Here is a 25,114-nt window from a genome sequence, read left to right on the forward strand (position 1 = left end):
CCTTCTGGATAGAGTTCACTGTTCTTTTATTTCCAGCTCAGTCACTCCAGGTTTAATGCATATCCTTGGTAACTCAAAATGTTACTGTATTCTGTATCTATCTCTGCCCAGAATTGTTCATGTCCCTTTAAGACCCTGCAGCTGGAAACCGGAATGGGAGGTGGTGCCCAGGGCTTTTTAAAAACACCCAGACGTATCTCTCTTTGCCTGTTTGGCTTGCCTCTCGGCCTTTTCTTGCCTCTACTCGCAGCAATAGGAAGTGGAGAATGTGCATTTTGCAACCAGAAACTGTTTCAGAGTTAATTTTGCAACACCTGTGGACAGCAGGAAGCCAGAGCTGGTCTAGTGCTAGGCTACTGCATGTCAATGCTGAGAGTCCTTTCTTCCCTACTGTTCCATCAGAGCAGGGATCTGAGGCAGCAACACCAGCACTGGTGAAGTCCAGTAGGTGTCAGGAGGCAGCAGCAAGTGGCAACACTGATCTCACACACACTGGCAATTCCTATCTGCCACTAGAACTGCTTCATAAGCTTCTACCTTTGTGGGAGGGTTTGCTGCCTCATTCATGGGAGACTCTTTCTCTTTAGAGCCATGTTCTCAGCTGGGGCAGCCACCATCTTAGAATGGGTCACTTCACCATTTCAAGTTTCTCTTTGTCTCTGGTGGGGGTCTGTGAGATTTAGTAATTTTGTATCTAGTGATTATTTACTGTTATTTTGCCATTTGCTGTTTCACTTGCTAGTAAACTTGCTATTTTTTTAACTTACATCTACTAGTGTTTGGTTTCTCCTTGTGGTAGAAAGGGATTGGTTAAAACAAAAGGGGAGAACTCATTGTAGAGTGTTCCCCTTACAATGTCTTAAACCAAGACAATGCAACATAGGCAAGTGGCTCTCCTCCATGGATTTTTTCTGCTCAGAATTTAGGTATGTTTATGTTTGCAATGACAAAACAATATATTTTAGGGAAAAACAATAGAAAAAAACCCCCATATAAAAAGTAAGTTTATGGCTGTGAAAACTTGGAACATGTCTTTATAAGCATATTTATATGCAAAGAAATTTAAATATATATTCATGAGCCAAATCTTTAGCTCTCTGCCTGCAGCATGGAGGACTCCTGACTTTGTTCTCCATATCTTTGTTGGAAGGAGCAGCCTGTGGTGCTGGACAGTGTTCATGATGTCCCAGCTGTTTTTTTAATGTGTATGGGAATATTTCTTCCACTCAGCAGTCTACCACCAAGTTCTCTTTTTTTTTGAAACACTCAGCATTTTAAGGCACCAGTTGTCTCCAGCTGACCTTTATGATGCCTGGCTGGAGCCTTCTCCAGTGGCTTTGCAGCCTCTTTGCCAGAGAATTATTTGTTACCTTATTGTTTTCATCATGCTAAGTTATTCATTTTGTTGTTCTACCTTTCCATTTGCTGCTGTCAGGAAAATTAACCCACAAACACCAGAGACACTTTTTGGACACTTTTTTATGTCCAAAAAGGAGAAAGAGGTGTCCTGTAACTTCATTCATGAATAAAGGGAGAGGTCATGGACATTTCCCATGGGGTCTCTCAAACTGATAGAGGATGCAGCCTCTTTTTATCCTAATTTCCCCGCTGCAAGTTCCCTCTCTCTTTCCCCATTGGCTGAGGTACTCGAGAGGTACAGACTTCCTGGAATGCCTAATGTAGAATCCTGGAATGCCTTCTAATACACATACCTCGCTTCCTTCTTTTTCTTATGTCCCTGTTCTTGTAACACAGTCTGGGGCAAGTCAATCAGTGGAATTCCTATGAAAGTCTTCCCATTGTTTCTCTCAGTATCAGTCTTATCTTACCATCAGACTCACAGTTTGTTTGTAAAGACACTCCCTTCTCATTCCTTTCACTGCTATAACATTCCTTTTATAGGTTTTCTCCTCTTTACAGTGCAGTCTGTCGGGTAGAAACATACCCTGGGGTAAAGGAACACAAAACACAATAATAATAAAATACAAGTTATTTCCCAGGGATAAAGAAAAGCAGGTTGCGAAGAGACCTCAGGTTTGTATTTTTTAAGAAAATACTGCTTTTCTTAGTATATGTAAATAAATGAATATATGAAAGGAGTATATATGCATATATGTACAGATGTATAGGAGAATGGTGTCTTTACTGCTGTTATGCTTGAGGGGACTTCAGTACTTGAATGGAAAAATCAACCAGCAGTGCAGTGTGGTTTGAAAGACGAGAAACATTCTAGGTAATAATACAGAAATAAAATAGGATTCTTCTAATAAGCCTGTGCCTTCCATGGTGCTGTGGTTCATGATGCAAGTTCATAAAATTCATTTAAGCTGTATAAGCAAAAGGAAATCTTTCACTTTGTATTTTAAATCAGAGTTTGCTGGAGTATATTTCTTTTCTTTCTGAGTACTGTTGCAGCATGTACCTCTTCTACAAATGGCTCTGACAGAGTATGAACTTTAATCACTTTCAAAAGTTCCTACTCATTTAACTTCTTAACTTCTTGGCTACATGCTTTATTGAAATAAGGTGTTTTAAAACCACTTAAAAAAAGCTTTTATTCTTCTTAATTTGTTAAGGAAGACATAGCCATCAGGATATAACAAGTGTTTGGCACAGAACTGGTAGATGCCCTTGTACATCTGGGTTTGACATTGCAAAAATCGGTGGTTGAGTGGAAATCTCAGTTATTTTCCAGAAGGGCAGTTATACTGTGTAAAACCTGATTGAGGTGTGAGCTACATCAAACTAAATGGCAAGCTGCACTGCCTCCTGGGCTTCCCCACTTTCAAATCCCATGTCTATAGTGCAAAACGCAGAAGATAAATACAAAACTGAATGTCCTCATATGTCAAGACAATGGTGTTTTTCATGGCTTTCCCCTGGAATTTTATCAGAGTCTGAAAACAAACATCTAATCCACTCTGTATTTTGTAACTGTTGCATGTGGTTTCTGTGAACCAGCTGCTGCCCCTACTGCCCTCTCTCGGATATTTTGCCAACCCCACACCTCTTATCTTCTGTTCCGGTCACTCTTATCACTCATGTCTTCTCTATAGGTCTGGGCTGTGGGAAGTGTGCTGAGCTGGGGGCTGCCTTGTGTTCCCCATCGTGTTGGCCACCCTGTAGAGGCTGTGCTGCTGCGGTGGAAAGGACAAGGAATTCAAGTTTGCCTAAGATAGGCTTTCAGAGACTGTACAATGGCCAGTGGGTCAAGCAGTAGGAGGCAGACAGCGTGCTTCTCTTTAGTACCAATCACCCTCTGCCTGCAACCTTCCCCCCAGGGATGGCTTGCTTCCCTGCCCTCCTGACACTGACTGTATTGCCTCCTTTCTGATACTCCAGATATGCAATATACACTGAGTGTCTGCTCAATCTGATTTGCTTTGGGTTTGGCTTGGGTTTTTTGTTGCTGGCACCTTCTTCACTAAAACTCATTGGAGTTACTGTGTATTAATGCAAGTTTTGAGGACTTAAGATGGCTGGGCACATTAACATGCACAACATCCACGCTCCTCTCTAAACGGCAAAGCCATGAATGGGTTTTTATGCATGTATGTTGATTCCAGACTGCTAGAAGAAACCAGATAGAGAAGAAGCTGTTGCTCTACCCTGTTAGTTCAAGCTGTGACAGTAAAAGCTACAGCCAGAATCTTCTAGCCAGTGTGCTTCAAACCTGAAATGTAAGCTCTTGCTACAGAGATTATGTATGATTTCATCTCTACAGCTATTTCTGGCAATGTCTTTTGGCAGGATGAAGTGCTTACAGGTCTATTGTGCTGGAGGTTGTGATATGTTAACATTCTCTCTCTGAGTAGTGGAGAGAAGGCACCACCTCCTTTTTCATCCAGAGACTTCTTGAGAGGTCTCTTCAATAAAGTTGGCAATACTTAAAATGTAAGGAGTTTGGCTTTTTTAGAGTCAGAGAGGAAAATAACATTAATGTCTTGTTATCCAAGAAAATAGTCATCAGACTTGTGGCTGTAAGATGAATGCTAACCTTAGCATCTGTGAAAATTGGACTGCCACATCAGATCATCTTTCCAAGCTGGCTCAGAAATACAAGGAAGACAGAAGATCTGTGTTTGATCTCTCTGTTTGGTAATTCCCTTACTCGGGCTGTGAGGGACACTGCTGCTTAGGAAATTCTCTGTTGAGCAAAATGTCTTTAAATATCTGACAAAGGCTTTGTGCCTTTTGTCTGAAATCTGAAATGCTAAAATTATTCTTTTTCTTGGTTGAAGAACAGGTCCATATTTGAGAGCTATTTTGAATATTGTGTATGATTCCCATACTAGTTATGGGAATATGTCTGGATAACACTATATATGTAAAGCTTTGTTCATGTCTATTTGCTATGTTTTTAAGTCTTGTTATCATGACACTGAAGCCAGGTGTCATCTTTGAAAGATCATAGTGATCAGGAGAGGTGTATAAGCAAATATCACTGTGGTCTTCAAAAAGAGCAAAGAGGACCCAGGGAACTACCAGCTAGTCAGCCTCACATCAATCCCTGGGAAGATGATGGAGCACCTCATTCTGGCGGCCATCTCTATCCACATGAGTGACAAGAAGGTGATCAGGAGTAGTCAGCATGGATTCACTAAAGGCAAATCATTCTTGACCAACCTGATGGCCTTCTGTGATAAGACTGCCTAAATGGGTGGGGGAAGAGCAGTGTGTATTGGCTACCTGAACTTCAGCAAGGCTTTTGACACTGCCTTTCACAATATCCTCCTAGGTAAACTCAGGAAGTGTGGACTGAATTAATGGCCAGTGAGGTGGATTGAGAACTGGCTGAACAACAGATCCCAGAGGATTATAGTGGCACAATGTCTAGTTAGAGGCCTGTCCCTAGTGGTGTCCTCCAAAGTTCAATACTGGGCCCAGTATTGTTTCACGTGTTCATCAGTGACTTGGGTGAAGGGCCCTCCTCAGCAAGTTCACTGACAACACAAAGCTGGGAGGAGTGGCCAATACCCAAGAGTGCTGTGCTGACATTCAGAAGGACCTTAACAAGGTTGGAGAGATGGGCAGAGAAGTCTGACGTTCAAAAAAGACAGATGCAGAGTCCTGCACCTGAGGAAGAATAACCCCTGCACCAGTACAGGCTGGGGGCCAAACTGCTGGAAAGCAGCTCTGCAGAGAAGGACCTGTGGGTCCTGGTGGACAACAAGCTGTCCATGAGCCAGCAGTGAGCCCTTGTGACCAAGAAGGCCAGTGGTGTCCTGATATGTGTTAGGAAGAGCATTGCCAGCAGGTGAGGGAGGTGATCCTGCACCTCTATTCAGCCCTCATGAGGCCATATCTGGAGTGCTGTGCCCAGTTCTGGGCTCCTCAGAACAAGAGTGACATGGAGCTCCTGGAGCAGGTTCAGTAGAGAACAGCAGAGGTGGTTAAGGGTAGGGAACATCTTTCTTATGAGGAAAGGCCAAGAGAGCTGGGCCCGTTCAGTCTCAAGAAAAGATAACCGAAGGGGGGCCTCATCAATGTATATAAATATCTGAAGGGAGGGGGTCCCTTCAGATATTTGTATACCAGATGGAATCAGGCTCTTGTTGGTGCTGCCAAGCAATAGGGCAGGAGGAAACAGGAAGGGACTGATGCACAGTAAGTTCCAACTGAATATGAGGAAGAAGTTCTTTACTGTGCAGGTGACCGAGCAATGGAGCTGATTGACCAGAGAGATTGTGGAGTCTCCCTCACTGGAGATATTCCAGAACCATCTGGATGCAGTTCTGTGCAATGTGCTCTACCATGACACTGCTTGAGCAGGGAGGTTGCACCAGATCACTGCACTGGAGGTTCCTTTCAACCTTACCCATTCTGTGATTGTGTGAAATACCTGATAATATCTGATTGATAGAAAAAAGCAGTGTGTATGAATCAACTATATTAAAATTCTTCTTGCAGAAAATCTGTGATCTTCTTCAGCATTAAATGAACCTGTGAAACTGAGATGAAAGATGTCTGAGTACATCTTTATTGGAACACCGTGATAAAATATAGTCATCCCCTTTCTCTCATCTGTGCCTGTAATTTTAGTGACTGTTTGCTAAGGCTACACATGCTTACAGAAACAGAGAAATGTTTGTTTGTGAGATCTTGAGAAACTGTCCTTGTCCCATCTCCCACTCCAAAAAGGGCTGTTGCTCTTGCCTGCACTCACTCAGAATCTCCATGTCTTTCTCTGAGGCTTAGAAATCTGCACGTTTGGAGAGCCCAGGGCATCTCTGACCTCTGTACCAGTGCTGCCATCTCCTTCCTTCTGCATCCTTTTGTTGAATGCCCACCTTCAACATTCATAGAAGTTGCATGGTATTGCATTGCCTTTGCTGTCTCATAAATGAAGCTGTTAGAACAGAGTTAACAGTGAGTGAATGTATTTTATGGGTCTGTCATCGGCCTCTTATCTTGGGATTGCATAATTGTATGTGACTATAACTCCTGGATTTTCACCTAGTTTTAGCAGTTTATTTAAAAAAAAAACTGATTTAACAATTCATATCTACAAAATGGTTTTGGCATTTTTAAGCAAAGATGGTAAAAGTGGTTTGTGAAGGAGGGAGGAAAACTAGCTACTTTGTCTTGCAAAAGAAAGCCAGACAAAGCAAATGTATTATCTTTTTAAAAAATCCCTGCTGCCTCTTTGCATTTGCTGGATATTAAATTGCAAAATTTAACATAGAAATAGCCCTCACTGAGGAGAGCTGGTTTTGAGTTTTCCACTGAGGAACTAGTTTTGATTGAAATAACAATCAAAGTGTTTATGAATAGTATAATTTGCTCCCATTGTCTTCTTGAGACAGAGGGACAGTGGGAAGCCTCTTTGTTGTCTGTATTTCCCCGCCATGCATTCTGTAGAAAAAGAGAGAACAGCTCCCTGCATTTTCAGAAGAACCCATGACTGCATGTGTCCTTGCCTCTTTCACACAATGTATCTTGTAAAGCACAGCAGGAACGACTTGTATGATGGATGTATGAGTTGTCCAGTTTTTTTGGGGGAAAAGATAGTTAACAAAGGTTGTCTTTGTTTAAAAGACAAATATCTGCCAAGGAAGGTGGAAACCTTCCTAGAATGGAAAGATGACCCCTCCCTCCAAATTATTGTGACTTCAAAAATTATGGCGTTTCCAGACAAAAATATGGGAGAAGGGATAACAGTTATTTACTGGAATATATATAGGTAACAAGACAGAACAAACAACAACAACGATGCTAAAAAAAACCCCAATAACAGACTTTTCCCATCCGTTAAGGTATTTCCCCATTGCTGTAGTTATGACCACAACTGGCAGGGGGTGCTGGTTACTCAGGTGAGGCAGAGAAGGTGCAGTACCTCCCTCGCAGCTTCAAGGGGCTCTCTGATGCAAGAGCGGGACCTCCCTGATGGTGAGGGCAGCTCAGATGAGGGAGAGTGAAAGGGGGTGACTCCCCTACGAGAGCAGTAATTGGTCTTTGGCACCGCTGATGGCAGCCAGTAGATGCTGGGAAAGGACGCAGGGCTTTATCGCGATGACACTACCGTACAGAGAAGAGGTCTGGCGGGGGCTGCTTGAGCTTCAGGTGGCTCGCCATGCAATGGCTTCAGGGAGGGGGGGAAGGGACAACTCCCCGCCCCCCCCCCCCCCCGCACCCATGTGGGCTGCGCTGGTCTCTCTCCGTGCTGGCAGCCGGCAAAGTCTCAGTCAATGGGGTAGCCGGCACTCTCTCTCTCTTGCAAGCAACAGGCTTACAAGCAGGTGGCAGGCAGAGCTCCATGGCAGTGTTGAAACTGCCGCACAGGAGAGGTCCTAGGCAAAAATCTCCACGGTGACTATCTCAGCTGGGGAAAGACTACTCCCACTCAGCTAAGAAACTCCAAATCCCTGTTCTCCTCCCTGCCCCAAACCATTTCAGAGGTATACCAGGGTACTTGGCTACTCCTTTTGTTCCTTAATCGCTGTCTACTTACCTAGAAAGCCACTCCCAGCATCTCCCCAACAACAAATGGGAAGAAATTCACTTAGAAAACCTAACCCCCAGCATAAACTCATTGTGAGTGTTTCATGTGAAGCATCAGGGGGTTTGGCGGGGCCAGAACATGAGTAAGACAAACCATGCAAGATGTCATGCCAATGCCTGCCAATCCAAGAGATGGAGTTTTTCATGCAAAACTTTGTGCACCTTTGGTGGCCCAGCACCTGAACAAGCTCATTGTCGGGGGTTGGCAGTGGAAGCTTATATTCTTTGGATCCAATGCATGGCTACTCAAAATCCACTTAAAAGCTTTAAATCCCTTGGGAAAAATTGATGGAAAGCACTAAATTAAGGCTGCATTCCATATTTGTTTGACAGATGAAATATGATCAATGTGGCCACCATACAATGTGTTTAGTAAGATAAGTACAAGAGAAAACAGTACAACTTCCAATTGTAAAAAGATCTTTCTTTAATTGCTTTGTAGGTGGTCTTTGAGGCTTTGCACAGTCTGGAGCCTCGCGGGTATGTTGTTGGATGGATCATTGCCATCAGTTTGTTGGTGGGAATTCTCATCTTCCTATTGCTGGCTGTGCTCTTATGGAAGGTAAGGTAACAGAAGCAACATAAACACCAAAGCTAGTCCCAGGAAAAAAAGCTTAAATTTATCCTTGTATTTAACATCCATTTTCTTCAGGAACTGAATAATTGTCTACTCCATTACAGAAGTCATTAGTCAGCTAAACCAATTTCATATCCAAGCTTTTTTGAGGGACATGGAGGGACTTATGATGTAGAGAAGAAGTGAAAAAATGTGGGTTTTTAGAGCCTGGTTATTGAAAGTTGAAACCTCTGATACCATTTCAGGACAATGAAAGATCTCTCTTAGAAATCTGCTCTTATATTGCACTTACATACTTTACATTTCTATGTTTTTCATTGATTTCAGCAGAGCTTCCTGAAAATCAGGTCAATTTTGCTTGACCAGTAAAGAGATTGGGTGAATGTCTAGCAAAAACTAGTTGGTAGCTACAGTTTCCAAGAGGTAGATGCCTTTGGGAGAAGAGTATCGAGCAATAAATACCTCAGACAAAGAGTTCCAGATCAGCAAAATGCCTTACCAGAGAAAGAAGCATATGGACCTCTTAAAAGACGGCCTTCACACTGTCTCTGATAAGGTGCAAGTCTTTTACCTAGGCACTGTTACGGGGTAAAACTGGTGTAATGCTAACACTTGCCAACAGCCATGTGGTGTGGTAAATATGAAGGGTAAGGAACTTCAAGAGTTTTCATTCTTCAGTTCCCAAATAAATCCATAAATTTAAAAGACCGCAGTCAAGGTTAGGCACTGTCTTTGAGAGAAGTAAATCTCAAATGCACACATGGGAACTAGTCCAGCATTATTTTGCTTCCCATGGCAGACATCCAGCCTGACCTGCACTCTTTAGCAGCATGTGTGCTGCAGGCTCTGCTAGGTGGCTGGGCTGGGACTGGAGGTCACAGCCCCAGTGTGCTGCAAAAGGATATATTGCTGCAGATCATGAGGCTACAAAATGGGTTTAGAAACGTAAAACTGGCCATGCAATTCTTACTTTAAATTATATAAATGTGTATATAGTTATGTTATAGATTATACACTACTTCACGTAATATAAAGTTTATGTGGGTTATGGATTTAAATTTTGAAGTTTTGAAGATTTTTAAGCACTTACTGGCCAGGTTCATTTGGAAAACAATGTCTGACAACAGTCTATAATATCTCATAACTTCTGTTTTTCTGGCATATGGCAAATACTTTTGCTTCCTGTGTCAGAAATAGTAAAATGAAAAAACAAAAAAAAGCCTATGCAATTAAGATGGAAGAATAACCATGAGAATGGAAAAATGTGAGATTGGAAGAGGCCCGGTTTTTATGTCCTAATGACATGCAGTTTTGATAAAGGGGGTGTTGCTGCTGATACCTATACGGCTGATTTCATACGGCTCATTTCCTGTCATAAAAAGGCATGAGATGCACTGTTTGAAAATGTGCAAGATAAAAGAAATATCACTGTGAGTCTTCAGGTAAAACTTGCACAAGTTCAATTCTTGGTCTCCACTAGAGTTAATACAGTCCTTTCCTTCCTGGGTTAATCTTGATACTTTGAGCTCTTTTAAATTTTATAGGGATCATTCAGTATATGTGATAAAACTGCCACTTTTTTGCATGAAAGGATTGAGAGAAATTGCAAGTAACAGCAACAAAGAGTTATAACTAGGGTTACATGGCTGTTTTCATATGCATATGTGCTGAGGCAAAGAAAGATGAGATGCCTTGCCCAGAGTCAGAGATGACAGTCAGGCTTTGCCAGCTGAGCTCCAGGGCTTTATCCACAGATTTGCATGATTACTAAATAATTCAATAATTTAAGGTTTTGTTTTAGAGGAAAGTGATTAAAACTGTGTAGTTGCTAGTATCAGCCAGTATTTTAATTTATCTTAGTTTGAAACATAAATATATGTAAGTAATACTTTGCATTCACTGGTTACTGTATTTATTAAAATTATGGCAATATTAAAGTTGTTTGAGATAAAACTGACATGGGGAAGTTGCAGTCCTGCAGAGGAATCTTAATTGTCTAATTGTAAATATTTTTTAAACAAGAATTGGCCAAGTATATCCTACAGTCATTCCTAAATTTTGTGTGTGAAGAAGTAAAAAAAAAATCCCAACATTATATTAGAATTTAGTTTTTAAATGTGGAATGAAATAACAGATTTTAATTAGATGGATATTTGGATGTCGTAGAACCTCCAGTGAGAATAAGAATTTATCCAAATTTTAGGACTAGAGTACAAAATAAATTATATTTTTGTTAAGAAATAAAATTAGAGCTCAACTGTGGTGCTGGAAGGCAGCTGTTTACACAAAAAAGAGCAGGAGCTGGAGCAAACTCATTGTAACAGAACTGAGAACCGGCAGCACTGCAGAGTATGCTGGCAGCACCCATGTCTCAGCCCGATGTGCAAAGTACATTCTCTGTGTGCACAACTGTACCACAAGTGGTGCAACAATGCACAAATCCTCAATCATGCCAATATTTTGCAAGTGGAGCAAACAGCTCCTTCAAGTTGCAGAGGAATATTAGAATACATGTAAATATTTCACATTACACACTGCTAGAATTAATAGCATTAGCAAGAGTGAAATCTCAGGGACATTCCAGCACAAAATTCTATTTTGAATCAGAATAAGTTTACTGTGCATAATACTAAGATGAGGATGGCATTATTTCATTATTTGTAAGTCTAAAATTGCAGAGTTTAGGGGGTTCATGTCAATGGAAGTGATGTTAAATGTTTGGTTGATTTACTTCAAATAAAAACTTATTTATTCATATGCAAGTTCACAGCCATGTTTATACAAACATAAAAAGCTTTCTAGCATGAGCTTGATCAGTTTTTGAGTGTCCTTGTTTCTCTGTTTATTTTCATATTTCATGTAGACGTTGTGCTTCCTCTGGTTTAAGTGCATACAGATTCAGAGTGGGTGAGCACTTTTCCCTGACTTCCACAAGATACTGTACATAAGGCAGGCTGGCAAGGATTGCCCCATTTTTGCCTATTTTGTTGGACAGCCCAGCTTGTGGCTTTTAATATCTTGTTCATCCATTCTGGGATATCTTTGTGCAGGTGTCTGTGGGGATGTGCTCTCATACTTGACAGTTTCTCTGCAGCATAGCTCGCTCTCCACACTCACGCCTCACATGTGGTCACCTACGTGCAGGAGGAGCAAGAGGAGATCTCATGCTGTTGCCCATAGCAATACATTTTCCTTTTTTTATGTGGAGATTGGCCTAGACTCATTTGGTGGCTTCCAGATGCTTGTGGAAAGTGGAGCAGGTCAGGATGTTGCTTTTCTTCAGGCTAGCTACCCACATGCTAGACAGGCCTGTGGTTTCACAAGGACTGGTGACAATTGATTCGCCCCAATCGAGCTCAGAGACACTTCAGAGACCAAGTCAGAGAAGTGGGTATTTGCTTTATTCGGTGCACCGGATGTGTGGGGATTGTTTCCACTAAACACACACACACCTCAGTACCCCAAAGACACAGAGTTATAGGTAAAATCATGAATATTAATTACATTCTTCAGGATAGGAGTGGTTATACAAATCATTTCTCGGAAGTCATTAATATCATTAGCATGTGCACCACGCATGCTCCGTATATCCTGGTGGTCTTTGGAGACCCCCAAAGCCTCCTCCAAGGTGACAGTCCTTCATGGGATGATTCAGCGGTTTCTGTGCTGGTTTCAAATGCATGCGTAGCTGATAAGCCATCAGGCCAGAGCTGTTACCTACAATTTGAATTTGAATTAAGAGTTCAGCCTTCAGCCCTGGAGGCTACAGACAGGCGCCTGTGCTGGTGGAAGGGGGCAAAAAGCTCAGAGTCTCACAATTTAGGAGGAAAAGGCAGTGATGGCTGGTTTATTTTGGTAAGTGTTGTCCCAGACACTCTTTCTTCAGGTGTCAGGACTGCAGCAATGTGTGAGGACAAAGTCTCCTCCAGACACAGCATATTTATGCACGTGTAGACCAGATATACACCACGCAAGTACAAAACTGAAGCATGATGTATTATAACACAAATAAATATTCTATTAATTATATAAGTTCTTTACAATGTTATGGATTGAAATTTCTACATTTGAACTGGCTTGAGTTCTGAAGTGAATTATTTAATCCATATAATTTTAGATTAAGTGCACAGAAAAAAAAAATGTTGTCAAAGAGGGAATGTGTAAGGGAGTACCAGGCTGGACATTTGGGCACCTGAATGATCCGTGGAGCCAGTTGTGGAAGTGATTATTAAAACAAAGATTTTATATGAATGTGTATTCATTACAGCAACATTATTTTGTTTCTGTGTGGTATGTTTAACACAGGAGATGGACTTATATCAAAACTTATTCATCTTGACATTAAGCATCTTTCTGAGGTGAGCCTGTCCCTGTGGCATCCAAGTTCTGATTTGTCTAAAATGAGGTTTCTAGCATTGCTTTCTGGATTTCTGGATCAAAGAATTGGTCTCTTTTGTAATAAGAACCTGGTCCCTTTTGTAATAAGAACCTCTTTGTGGATTTTTGACAGGATTGTAGAGAGGAGAACAAGGAGCAAAACACTCACATATGTTGGTTTTTTACTAGCCAGAAGGTTTCTGCTCTTCAGTGTGTGCTACACAGTACAGTTTTGCCTTTTGTCTTAAAATGAGAGTTAGAAGATTGTTTTTTAGTTTTTAGGAGAAATAACTTGTGACTGAACAAGTGTCTTTGAAAGAATACTTTTATTCCCCTAGACAGAGCACTTGCCATTGTCTCAGATGTTGTTTCAGTGTTCAGAAAATATGTCAAGCTAACCAAGGCTAAAGCTAACTTGAAATTCATCTGTATAGGAAAACCAAAAAAGTTTTCCCCATTTTGTAAGGAGATGCTTTCTCTTACTTACAGCTTCAAACATTAAATCGTTTTAAAAAAGATTTATGGACCAAAACATACAGCTCATCATGTTCCAGTGAAGGAAGAAAATATACCCCTAAACTCTGCACTTAATCTTTGACAGTGGTTATTCTGTATTCTGTGTTCCAAGCCCCAAACAATTTTCTCCCTTTCATTTACAGCTCAGGTGGCAGTGTCTTAACTACAGTTTCCTGAGCTGTCGTCATACCAGCACCCTTTCCTGTGGCCAGGTTTTGGAGTAGTAGCTCTGCAATGAAGTAAAACTGATTTAAAAAAAAAACCCACAAAAATGAAACACCACCACATTTTCCCCCCAAGGTGCATAGGGAAATATGGTTATGGCACAAAACCTCTTTGGATTTCAGTGTAGGGGAGAAGTGTGGCTTTTATACATACATACGTACATGCATACATATATATGCATAATCATAGAATCAAGGTTGAAAAAGGCCATGTGAAAAAGTTCGTTGAGTACAACCTTAGACCAATCACCACCTTGTCAACTAGACCATGGCACTAAGTGCCACATCCAGTCTTTTCTTGAACACTATCAGAGATAGTGACTCTAACACGTCCCTGGGCAGCCCATTCCAATGCTTAACCACCCTTTCAGTGAAGAAATTCTTCTTGATGTCCATTTGAAACCTCCCTAGTCACAGCTTGAGGCAATGGCTTGTCTTGTCTTGTCACTAGTTGCCTAAGAGAAGTAGCTGACTACCACCTTGCTACAGCCTACTTTCAGGTAGTAGTAGAGATCTGTAAGGTCTCCCATGACCCTTCTTCTTTTCCAGGCTGAACAACCCTAGCTCCATCAGCTACTTGTTACATGGTTTATTCTGTACACCCTGCACCAGTTTCATTGTCCCTTCGCATGAGTTGTTTCAGCATCTCAACGTCTTTCTTGAAATGAATGGCTTAAAACTGGACACAGTACTCAAGCCTCACCTGTGCCACGTACAGAGTGACAGTCCCTGCCCTGGCCCTGCTGGCCACACTATTGCTGATACAGGTCAGGATGCCACTAGCCTTCTTGGTCACATGGGCACACTGCTGGCTCATGTTCAGCCAGCTGTTAACCAGAAACCCCAGGTCCTTTCCCACAGGGCAGCTTTCTTGTAACTCTGCCCCCATCTTGTAGTGATGCACGGGATTGTTGTGTATACACGCATAAATATGTACATATACACATATGTATGCACACACATATACATACATATACACATATGTATGCACACACATATACATAAATATACACATATGTATGCACACACATATACATATATATACACATACATATATTTCCTATATCTCTCTCTCTGTCCCTCCCCCCACTCTATTTATATATATAATCTTTCCAGGAAGAGTGCATTTCAATTAAAAAAAAGTCCTTCAACTGGGTGTAATAGCTGTATAGCTTTGAATGTTGTTTTTAGAAGTGGGTACAGATAAATCTATTGAAACTGGGTGGCATTTTATATATTTGGTGAAAGTTGTTTCTATTCAGAGTTCACATGCTTCTTCCTTTCTGTACATATAATTCCAAGAATAAACCATTATGTACTATGGTGAAGCCAAAAATGAAGAATCATAATTGTTCAGATAAACAAGGCAGTCAGCTCAACTTGCTGTGAGAGCACTTACTAGGGACTACGAATGGGAAGGATGTATTTCACAGCTCACAAACGTCTTCCCTGAGAGATGTAGATGGATGCACCAGTTGTCTCAGAACTTAAAAAGGTCTATATTTCTTCTAATTTTTTTTATTCATCATCTCTTAATTTAAAAACATGTCAACACTAGCTTTTCAAACTTCCTTCCAAGTTCCTGCCCACCTTTTTCCTCTAATTTTTCAGGTTGTCTCATTCACAAAAATATGATCCCTACATGTAGGAACCTAGTAGCCTATACCTGTCCTCTCTGTCAATAAAAACTGCAAAAACTGTGACTTTATTTGGGTTCTCTGAAATTCCTCCTTCTGTGGTCCTTGAAGCATTGCATTCTCTACAGCTTTTCTGATAAACTTCTCAATTTTACTGCTTTTGTTACCCATTATCTAGTTGCTTTAAGTAAGTTGTTACTTGCTATCTCACATGTAGGCTTCTCAGGGTACTACTTTTTTGATACAGACTCTAGGTTCAGTAGACCTAGAATAAGTTTTTTCCAACATTATCCTGTTACAAGTAATAAAAATGCCGTTAACTCTGTGATTCAAGACCAAGCCCATATTATCTCCCAACCATAGATAGATCTTCACTTTGTATAATATCTAGGAAACCTTGAGGAGGGAATGGGACAATGGAAGTGGTTGGTTGTCTGTATAAATAATGAAGTTTTCACCAGGCAGAAGTTGAGTGGATAATTTGAAGTCTGTTTATTTTCTTAAAGAACAGTCAAAACTTGTTTTATTGTTTCCTTTTCCTGAACCAAAGTAAGCACCACAAAATGTTTGTAGACCCTTGGCTTCCTGAGACCAAAAGGGTTTGTATTCCTGCAACAGTGACTCAAATGTTGGGATTTCTGCAGTAGATTACCCTGGTGATTCGCTGTGCTTTTTGAATTCTGACTAGATGTTGCAGGAGGATTGAGTTTGGTCATCATTTGGTCACAATTAAATGGTTAGTGCTGTTGTTGTAGCCAAAACACCGCCTTCACCAGTGAGCTTGCTGGCTGCCATGTAGTATTTGTTCACTACCCTCAGGAGAAAGATTGGCAAAATTTCAGTGATGGTATGTGTCCAGTACTTGTAAAATGCCTTTGTTATCTTTCTTGATGAAATGAGCTATGTAAATGTGCAACAGTAAGTTGTGACTGAGTGTTCTCTTTGATCTCCATGTCCTCCAAATGAGAGCTGTGCATGCCAGAGTACTTTGAGAACATCCCACCCATTGCAGCTGTGTTGCTCTTATCCTGGCACCATGAGAACAAATGTAATCCACCGGTAAGAGAGAGGTAGGGTTGTGGTTCAGAATGTCTTTCAGAAGAAAGGAAAACAGCCATAATTTCTGGGAGTCTAAACCAGAAAAAAAAACTGTGTGTAGGCTGAAAAATTGCAAATACATACCTAAAGTTCCAAGGTTCCCCACTGCCAGGCCACAGTATGTGTATTTATTGGAAGTCTTTGGCATCTCTCAGACCCAGATGCCAATGACATCAAATGTGATTTGCTTTGTCTGAATTCTGTCTTTAGGCTTGGTGTCACAGTGGGAAATGCTGTATTATGACTTACACCAGTCATAGCCATTTCCTTCTGGTTTGGCTAACCCATTAAATTGACTTATTCTGATAGTAATGAACATGGTACAACTTTCATTCAAATATTTTTGGCAGATCAAATATATCAAAGTATGGTTGTAAAGCTATTTTGTATTGATTCCAGAAATAGTCTTTAATATTTAGTTTCTGGTTTTCAAACAAAGCCAAAAGTAGCATTTCTTTTCTTTGGAGAGGAAATGGAAAATATGGAAATGGAAAATATGTCTTACATTAATTGTGTTTACAGCAATGGTATCTCTACTTACTGTCCTATTCCCTGTTGAGATTTTAGAAGATGGTTTTATCCAGACGTATCTGTGGTAGACGTTGTGTTCTTTCTCAGTTTCAAGAGCGATAATCAGAGATGAACTTCTGTTGATGTCTATGTTCATTCTACAACTTCTTAAAAAATGTACTACTGTTATGGGTTCCTGAGGGTGCCCATGCACAAAACACTCATGACACATTCAGAATTGCACAGTGAATTAATTTTATTAGTTGCATTAGCAATAAATACATACTGACCCCTGGATTTTGAAGAAGCTGTCGAGCAGGAGAAGGAGATGGAGCATGGCTTCTGGGCTGGAGAGGTGGAAGGCAGTGCCCCTTCACGGTCTCCCCTGGATGAAAATGGTGTGCATGATGGCATCCATCCCTTCCACTCCAGGACCACACCTTATATCTCCTCCTCAGGAGTGGCCAGTTTCATCTCACGCATGAGGTGCAGGATTGACTCCACAAATCAGATAGTTATGAAGTAGGTATGTGTTTATTTCAGCTGGGGTGCATGGGGGGTAGCCCCTCCAAAAGAATGCACACCCTCAGCAGCACTTCACTTGGTTTATATTAGGTTACAGGTTACATATGCATGAAGTTAGACAAAGCCCCTATACATATTCATTACCTATCCCCGCTTCATATTATAATGAGTTCAAAGTTCATTTAAATATGCTCGCGCAAACGCAGTGTCACAGATTAATTTTGGGCATGGGTCTCAAATGATTAATGAGGGCGAAATTGGTAGTCTTCCTCACAATGAACTCTTCACCCTGTTCCCTTGCGCATGCTCCCTTGGTTCTTGGTCCAAGTCCAAGCCTGAGAACCAACTTGTACCAGTTCTGGGATCCGAGGGCAGGATGTTCGGTCACACTCAGTAGTTTTTCTCAATTATTTGGCTCTCTTCTCTCTATCCTCCCTGATACTAGGTAGGCACAAAATCATTAAGCGAATAATAAATTGATTTCCCAGGCAAATCTTAGTAAATCATTATCCAATCTCTGGCCTTCTAAATCAGTTCAAAAATTTTTATTACTATTATCCAGCTTCTGGTTCTCTTAAATTAATAATTTCTAGCTTACTCTAAATCAGTCCCCCCTTTTCTATAAAATTAGTAAGTTCTTTTACTAGTAAATGGATTCTTCTTCTAGCAGGATTCTGCAATAATTATCTCTCAATGCCTTACCATGTACATTCGATAAAGTAGTTAAAATGGATAGCCTCTTTAACATCCTACAATTCCAAACAAATAACAGAACAGATAACACAAGACTAATACCTACCAAAATTAGTAAAACAATTATGGGGTGACACAATGTATTAAGGATACCAGTTGCAGTAGGTGACCATCCAAAAAGCATATCCCACCAGTGGTGATCTGCATCCTGTCTTGCTCTTTGTAAGATTCTGCTTATTTCCTCTGCATCATGGTGAATAGTTATTAAAGTTTTCTTTCCACTTTTTTGAATTCCTTTTAGGATATTAATTAAGTCTTGATGCTCTACCAATTGTCTTACCAGTGTAAGGTTCATCCCAGTAGGTGTTGATGATAATTCATGATACATTGTGTAATTGGACTTTATCAATTGATGAGATACAGCTGGTGCCAAATACAAAGTCACACCCAATAATCTACACAAAATTACAAATACAAAAATTAGAATGATGCCTAACATCCAAAGTAACATTGTCATTATCTATTTCTATGAAAACACCCATTGTGCTTAGGCAAACACAACCCTGACCAATATATACAAGTACTGTTTTCTGACTAGTATCCAGGTGAACTTCAAAGTGGCAAATGCTTTGCTCAACATCTAAACATATATCTTTGGCATTAATTGTGTTACTCTCACAGATAAACCCTTGTTGTTCTCGTGTAATGCATGATTCTAAATTTACAGTTTGCCAATTTTATTTCTTTTAAAATATTAGAGTGGATTGTAAATGCTAAATTAAAATTTCCAAGAACTGTAATGGAAGAGGGTTTTTTATATTGAAAACCAGGTTCTATTTTCCTGCATCCCACCTGGATTTTTCATTAATGATACCAGGTAGGGTCATGATCTACTTATTTTGATTCCAAACCCATTCAGGTGGGTGGTAAATTTTATCATCATGCATTACAATTATAGCCAAATCCGGACAGCTGTCTGTAGGGTGGTTTCCCTGAAAGCTGGAATGCCCTGTGAGGGCTTGTGACCAAGGCCGTTCAGTATCGCCCTGGCTAAAAGTACCTCCTTTTCCTTGAAGTATGGTTATAATTGTGAAAACACCAATGAGAGTAACTTTTCTAATTGCATTCATTTTACCCAGGTAAATTTCAATTTCAGTTCATTATCATTAGAAGCCACTTTCCAAGGGGTCTCTGGAGCCTTCTTCACTTGAGTATGATGAATTCAGGCGTTCTGTTCTTTGATTTTGACCGTGGTGAAAGTGGTAAGGAGTACTTGAAATGGTCCTTCCCACTGTGGCTCCAAAGTTTTATCTGTAAGAGACTTAACATAAACATAATCTTCAGACTGAATGTTGTGTACTGGGCTGTATAGGCCCCAACTCTGAGTTCCAGCCACATGCTTTTCAATTTTTCTGAGTTGCTTACTCAAGGCCACCATATAGGCCGTCAGTGTTTCCTCCCCACCTTGGGTGGATAATCCTTTCTGTACTCCATATGGTCTCCCATAGAGCATCTCAAAAGGACTTAATTTTTCTTTAGTTCTGGGTTTAGTTCGGATTCATAACAATGCAAGTGGAAAAGATTGGGGCCAGGGTAAATTGGCTTCTTGCCCCAATCTTACAATTTGCTGTTTGATTAGGTGGTTCATTTTCTCCACCTGACCACTTGACTGTGGGTGGTATGAGGTGTGAAGCTCCCAGTCTATGCCTAAATGATGGCTAACTTGTTGTACCACCTTTGAAATGAAACGTGGTCCTCTATCTGAGGACATAGTGGCTGGAACTCCGAAGCATGGTATTATTTCTTGTAAAAATACCTTGGTTACCTCCTGGGCTTTGACAGTCCCAGTGGGAAAGGCTTCTGGCCATCCTGAAAAGGTATCTGTTAGTACCAACAAGTACCGATACCCCCCTTTTCTTGGGAGTTTCAAGAAATCAATTTGCCACTGCTGTCCAGGCCCATTCCCTTTCCCAGTTTGGCCCAATTTTGGTTTGGGGATATTTTTAGGGCTAGTCTGGAGGCAAAGGTCATACTGACGGGTTACCTGTGTGATGGTAGCATATAAATTTTTGGCAATAATTCTTTCAATTAAATATTTGTGTAGGGCATCTATTCCCCAGTGTGTCTTTTGGTGTTCTGTTCTTACTAGTGCCCACACTAAATGAGAGGGAATGACCAACCTCCCCTGTGCAGTAGTAGCCCAACCCTCTTCATTATATGACCCATTCTGATCTTCGATTAGTTTTCTGTCCTCTTTGTTACAGGTTGGCTTACCTTCTAGGGAGATTTGGCCATCTGGAATTAAAGCCCCTTCAGCTGTCACTTCACCTTTTGCTGCTTCTTTTGCCTCTCTGTCTGCCAGATCATTTCCTTCTTCCAATTCTGAGCTCACTTTCTGGAGTGCCTTAATGTGCATGATTGCTACCTTTTCAGGTGGCTGGACTGCTTCCAACAGCCAGGTTATCTCTTGTGCATGTTTAATGTTCTTTCCTTGTGAGTTCAACAGTCCCCTTTCTTTCCAAATGGCTCCGTGTGCAAGTACAACTCCAAATGCATACTTTGAGTCTGTATAAATGTTTATCTTTTTTCCTTTTGCTATTTCCAAAGCACGGGTTAAAGCAATTATTTCAGCTTTCTGGGCAGAAGTGTTTATTGGTAGGGGTCCAGATTCTATTACGTTTTTGCTGGTGGTGACTGCATACCCTGCATGTTGCTTTCCACTGATGACGTAGCTGCTCCCATCGGTAAACCAGGTCTCTGCATCATCCAAAGGTATATCCTTCAGATCTGGACGACTGGAGTATGTGGATTCGATAGTTTCCGGACAGTCGTGGTGCACCTGCTCCCCATTGTTTCCGCTGCGGAAAGAAGCTGGGTTGACAATATTAGTGACCGCTATTTCCACATCGTCCTGCTCCACCATGATGGCTTGGTATTTCAGGAACCTCTGTGGGGAAAGCCGGTGTCCGCCTTTCACTTCCAGCACTGCAGACACTGTATGGGACACTAGCACAGTCATTTTCTGGCCCAAGGTAAACGTGCGTGCCTCTTGGATGTTTAGCACGACTGCTGCGACAGCCCTGAGGCACCCCGGCCACCCTTTGGCTGCTGCATCTAGTTGCTTAGACAAATAAGTAACTGCCCGTCGATATGGGCCCAGGTCTTGTGCTAATATTCCCAGGGCAATCCCCTGCTTCTCATGAGAAATCAGAAAAAATGGTTTACTCACATCTGGAAGTCCCAAAGCTGGAGCTGACATCAGGGCATTCTTCAGTTGTTTGAAGGCCCTCATGGCCTCCTTCGTCCACTGAAGATCTCTGCTTTCCTTTTTGATGAGCTCATACAAAGGTTTTACAAGGACCCCATAACTAAGGATCCAAAGCCTGCACCATCCCGTCATCCCCAGGAAAGTCAGTAGTTCCTTTACAGTTCGGGGTTTCGGGGTTTGGTAAATGGCCTCTTTCCGGTCTTGTCCCAAAGTTCGCTGCCCAGCACTGATTTCATAGCCCAAATAAATTACTTTTGGTTTTACTACTTGAGCCTTTTTCTTGGACACCCTGTACTCTTGGAGCCCCAAGAAATATAGTAAACTTATTATCCAGAGTACACAGGCTTCTTCTGTCCGGGTAGCTATTAAGATGTCATCAACGTATTGCAATAACTTCCCTTCTTCAGAGGGGCTTCCCAGGATTCCAGGTCTTTTGATAGTTGATCCCCGAATAGGGTGGGACTGTTCTTGAATCCTTGAGGCAACACCATCCAAGTTGGCTGAGTTTTGCGTCCGCTTTTGGGATTTTCCCATTCGAACGCGAATATTTTCTGGCTGGCTTCGTGGAGAGGGAGGCAAAAGAAGGCATCTTTCAAACCTAAAACAGTAAACCAGGTTAGTTCAGGTGTTAGCTCAGTTAGTAGCATGTAGGGATTTGACACCACAGGATAGAGGTCCTCAGTTATTTTGTTTACTACTTAAATCTGGTACCACCCGATATGACCCACCAGGTTTGCGGACTGGTAAAATGGGGGTGTTAAAATCAGATTTGCACTCTCTCAATAGCCCTGGCTGTAAAACGTTTTCTATCACTGGGCTAATTCCTTCCTTGTCTTCTTTCTTAAAGGGGGTATTGTTTAACTCTGACTGGTTCTTTCCCTTCTTTCAACTTAATTTGTATTGGGGGTGCATTTTTAGCTCTTCCAGGTATGTTTGTTGCCCATACCCCAGGGAATACTTGATTCATAATTTCTTCACTAATTTCTCCCTCAGCCTCTGTGGTTGTTAGCATTAAACTTAATATTTCAACATATTGTTGATCATTTACCTCCAGAGTAATTTCCCCATCTTTGAATGAAATGGTTACTTGTAACTGTTCTAAGAGATCTCTGCCGAAAGGGGCTTTTGGAGATCTGGGCATTTACAAAAACTTGTGAATACCCCATTGCTTTCCCAGTTTATACTTTAAAAGTTTGCAAAAATATGCTTTTTCAGATTGGCCAGCTGCCCCTTGAACCATGATATAATCATCCCCCACCGGCATTAAAGCTTTATTTAAAACCAAATATGTTGCCCCCGTGTCCACCAAAAATTCTATTTCTTTTTCCCCTAGCTTCATTATAACCAGTGGATCTGCTAGGGTGGAATCCTCTGGTCTTCTTCAGTCTTGTTTCATGTGTGCAATAACTCCTTCTCGGCCTCATCTTCTTTGCTGGTTGTTCTGTTTTCTTTTTTTTTAAAAAAACAACATTAACTATAATAGTGTGTTATATTCTAAAGACCCATGTGGAGGCCATCTAATTCCACCATCTAGCTTGTACAAAGGCCACCACTGAGTTGAAAATTTGATAAGAGTTCTTTTATCTTCTGTACCTCCACTCCCTGCAATTTCCTTCCAGTGTGCTAAAACACAACGAAGTGGAGTTGTTTTAGGAACTTCTTTGTTTTGCCTAGTTCCCATCTTATCTATTTCCTTCTCTTGGTTTTATCTCTTTTCTAGGCAAACCTCTTTTCACACTGCCTTACTGTTTTTTTCTAGTTTTCCTCCCGCACTGACCAGGTTTCAGGAACTAAATGACTCCACACACTAAGGCAATAACAGCTCCTTCTGACCACTCTGTCACAATAGTAAGCACATCTCTTTCGTTAAGATTTCCACTTTTTATTTCAGCTATTCTATATCGAGCTTGAATTTCAGAATCCTCACACACTGGACACCACTTTGTTCTCAAACGAAAAACGCAATACCATTTTTTGTGACATGCAGCACACTCACACAATGCCCAAATCTTAGGGTAATTATTTTTATATTCAAAACAAAAAGGTATTTTTGGCATCAGACAAGCGTCTCATTTATTTCACTCAAAATCAAGCTGCTATGAGAGAGAGAAAAAAAAATAAAAATCAAGATTAGTTACTGAAAGGGAGGAAGAAGAAAGGAAAAAAAAATGAAAACAACCACTCTTTATATGCTCCTATTTTCACTAAGTAAATTAACTCAATATTCCCAATATTTTCTAAAATTATACTGCTAAGAAGGAACTTGGTGGTTTTGCCCACACAAAACTTTTATAGTGCTCCAACTTATTCTCTTTACAACCTGCCCAGTTGTTTTCTGACAGGTCGATAAAAAATAGTATCTCTTAACTCCGCACGCCTGCAAACCTGACACCGTGTTAAAACCTACTAATCATACCGTGGCACAGCTGCTGTACTACATCCACATAAAGCCAAAGGTCTGGGGCTATGCTCTTTTGATGTAGCCACCGAAAAAAACCCAGTGTCTTTAACTGGCCACGGTAGAAAATTTTCCTTTATTCACTTACCACTACAATTTCAAACAACTGTATACACTCACCCTAACACAACAATAAACACTTAATACAACATAACAAACACTTTTTTGCGGCCACAACAACAAATTACAACAAAAATTCCAAAAACCCACACTCATATACCAAAGCTAGTAATTCACAACCATACCCAAATATTCATTCCAACTTTATTTAACCACTTGCTTCACACTTCATCAACCAATCCTTCATTTGCTCATGCAGACTAATCTACACCCCATACACAACATCGGTGTTAACAACACTTCAAACTAGTTTCCTTTCAAACTAGTTTCCTTAGGGATCCACTTGATTCACCACCAGGATTGCTCGCGGCCGCCCTATTGGTCAGCGAATCCCCCCCTGCCAGCTAAGGATGGTGAATTACCTCGCCGATTCCCAGTTCTCCTAGCCGGTTGCTTGCAAGGTCACCACTCAGGGATGATGCTGTGCACAGGACGTCTCTCTGTGTCTTACCAGCAGCCCTAGCCATACAACTTACAGGCTTCCCTATACCCAAAACACATACCGTTTCTCCGCTGTATTAGGTGGTCGTTGTTTGCTCTCACAGTGAGCGTCCGAGGAGTGGAGGTCCTCCAGGAAAATCCCGGCGCGTGCCTAGGATGTCAGCCCCTCAGTCGATCCTGCAGCCAGGCTAACCTTGTCCACCTGGGGTGCCAGAATGAGGCGCGGGATTGACTCCACAACTCAGATAGTTATGAAGTAGGTATGTGTTTATTCCAGCTGGGGTGCATGGGGGGGTAGCCCCTCCAAAAGAATGCACACCCTCAGCAGCACTTCACTTGGTTTATATTAGGTTACAGGTTACATATGCATAAAGTTACACAATGCTCCTATACATATTCATTACCTATCCCCACTTCGTATTATAACGAGTTCATGGTTCATTTAAATATGCTCATGCGAATGCGAGCACAGATTAATTGTGGGCAAGATTAATTGTGGGCAAGAGTCTCAAATGATTAATGAGGGCGAAATTGGTAGTCTTCTTCACGATGAACTCTTAACCCTGTTCCCTTGCGCATGCTCCCTTGGTTCTTGGTCCAAGTCCAAGCCTGAGAACCAACTTGTACCAGTTCTGGGGTCCGAGGGCAGGATGTTCGGTCACACTCAGT

General features: G+C 41.3%; 1 protein-coding gene across 7 annotated transcripts in view; it reads left to right on the plus strand.

Annotated features, from left to right (window-relative positions):
* Window positions 1-25,114, plus strand: part of ITGA9 (integrin subunit alpha 9) — a 277,433-nt gene that overhangs the window by 226,613 nt on the left and 25,706 nt on the right. For 5 of the 7 annotated variants that reach the window (XR_014849888.1, XM_085051664.1, XM_085051661.1 and 2 more), the window contains one exon: window positions 8,444-8,563. The exons of the other annotated variants lie outside the window; for them this stretch is intronic. Coding sequence is in view for 4 of the 5 variants with exons in the window: in XM_085051664.1 (XP_084907790.1) it covers window positions 8,444-8,563 (120 nt within the window). In the remaining variant the exon portion in view is untranslated. The remainder of the gene's footprint in view (window positions 1-8,443; window positions 8,564-25,114) is intronic. 7 annotated transcript variants of the gene reach the window in all.

Source organism: Lichenostomus cassidix, chromosome 2 (assembly GCF_008360975.1).
Source record: "Lichenostomus cassidix isolate B80296 chromosome 2, HeHo_3.0, whole genome shotgun sequence".
Lineage (NCBI taxonomy): Eukaryota > Metazoa > Chordata > Aves > Passeriformes > Meliphagidae > Lichenostomus > Lichenostomus cassidix.